The sequence below is a fragment of the Apis dorsata genome, unplaced genomic scaffold (assembly GCF_000469605.1).
Source record: "Apis dorsata unplaced genomic scaffold, Apis dorsata 1.3 scaffold_41, whole genome shotgun sequence".
In the NCBI taxonomy this organism is placed as follows: domain Eukaryota; kingdom Metazoa; phylum Arthropoda; class Insecta; order Hymenoptera; family Apidae; genus Apis; species Apis dorsata.
This window is the reverse complement of record NW_006263343.1, coordinates 722,626-724,620: the sequence shown is the minus strand read 5'-3', so window position 1 is coordinate 724,620 and position 1,995 is coordinate 722,626. Positions and strand designations below refer to the sequence as shown.

Below are 1,995 nucleotides of genomic sequence, written 5' to 3'. Positions count from 1 at the left end.
GGCTCAGAAAAATTTGCTATGATTATGATTAAAATTTTAAATTTGACTCGTAAAATTCTGATGACTCAGAAAAATGATCTTATGATTAAAATTTTAAATATGATTCTTAAAATTCTGATGGCTCAAAAAAATTTGCTATGATTATAATTAAAATTTTAAATTTGACTCGTAAAATTATAATAAAGCAGAACTATTTGCTATGATTATGATTAAAATGATCCTATGATTAAAATTTTAAATTTGACTCGTAAAATTCTGATGGCTCAGAAAAATTTGCTATGATTATGATTAAAATGATCCTATGATTAAAATTTTAAATTTCGTAAAATTCTGATAGCTCAGAAAAATTTGTTATGATTATGATTAAAATGATCTTATGATCATTAAAATTTTAAATTTCACTTGTAAAATTCTGATAGCTCAGAAAAATTTGCTATAATTATGATTAAAATAATCCTATGATTAAAATTTTAAATTTGGCTCGTAAAATTTTTCTTTTCTGGCTCAGAAAAATTTGCTATGATTATGATTAAAATTTTAAATTTGACTCGTAAAATTCTGATGGCTCAGAAAAAATTTGTTATCCTATGATTAAAATTTTAAATTTGACTCGTAAAATTCTGATGGCTCAGAAAAAATTTGTTATCCTATGATTAAAATTTTAAATTCGTCTCGTAAAATTCCGATGGCTCTAGAGAAAGACTGCAAACCCAAAGATTTGACCGAAAGGAAACGAGGTACTCACCGAACATTGGCCAAAGTGTGTCTCCTTGATCTGAGGTTGTGGTAGCCCCGAAGCTCGCCGATGCTCCCCTGTTCGGCCTGCATCTTGGCCTGTGCAGTTGCAGCGGCACTGGCGATCACGTGGTGCTGGTGAGCCGGTGCACCCGCCGTGGTGATGCTTCTGCGCGATCGCCAACCCGTTCTGCTGCCTCCACCGCCGCTCGGGGTTGGCGATTTCTTCTGGTACGGCCTACGGATCACCGCCCGCCAACGCGGTCCAATTTTACCGGCCAAAGGTTACACAGCCCCCAGTGTAGGAGCTGTTTACTCGGTGCAAGCTGATCGCTTGTCACGCACTGTTTAATCGGACGACGCTTCCCCTTTTGAGGACATCTCGACTCGCCACCATTCTGCTTGCTCGTTGGATCATTTCGGATAAATGGATCGTAGGCAACGGTGTAGAGTGAGAAAGATTCCACGCGTGTATTGAGAGGAAGATAAAAGGTGTTATTTTAGTGATAGGTATATTTAGGTTAGGATTTTCTGATGTTTCAAGGAATTTATTAAAATTTGGAAAAATAAAATGTATTTGATTGAAATTGTGTCGAGAGGAAGTTAAGGAATTGTTATTTTGTCAATGGTATTTTGGATTCTAGAGAAATACAAAAAAAGAAAAATTTGTGATGTATGTATATATATATTTTTAGGTTAGGATTTTGTAGTGTTTCAATTTAAAATTCGTATTATGAATAGAGGGGGAAAAATATTTGATTGAAATTGTGTTGAAGGAAGTTAAGGAGTTATTTGGATTCTAAAGAAGTTTAAAAAAAGAAAAATTTGTGATATATGTATATATATATTTTTAGGTTAGGGTTTTATAATGTTCCAAGGAATTTAAAATTCGTGTTATGAACAGAAAGGAAAAATATTTGATTGATATTGAAAAAAAGTTAAAGAGTTATTATTTTATCAATGATATTTTGAAAAAATCCTCAAGAAATCCAAAGAAATCTGTAAATCATTTCCATGGAAATATCTCAGAGATTTAAGAGATGGTGTGAAAGTTATTGAGGAAGAATAAAATTATATTATAATAGAGAATTAATTGTTAAAAGAAAATTATTATTTTATCAATGATATTTTGAATTCCAAAGAAATCCAAAAAAAGAAAAATCTGTGAACCACTTTCATAAAAATAACATAGGGATTAAAAGAGATAGTTATTGAGAAAAAATAAAATTATGTTATAATAGAGAATTAATCATTGAAAGA

General features: G+C 31.5%; 1 protein-coding gene across 1 annotated transcript in view; it reads right to left on the bottom strand.

The window, feature by feature from the left end:
- Window positions 1–729: 729 nt before the first annotated feature.
- Window positions 730–1,995, bottom strand: part of LOC102670833 (uncharacterized protein DDB_G0283357-like) — a 21,463-nt gene continuing 20,197 nt past the window's right edge. The window contains exon 3 of the mRNA XM_006608677.2: window positions 730–973. Coding sequence (XP_006608740.1) covers window positions 742–973 — 232 coding nt within the window. The 3' untranslated portion in view covers window positions 730–741. The remainder of the gene's footprint in view (window positions 974–1,995) is intronic.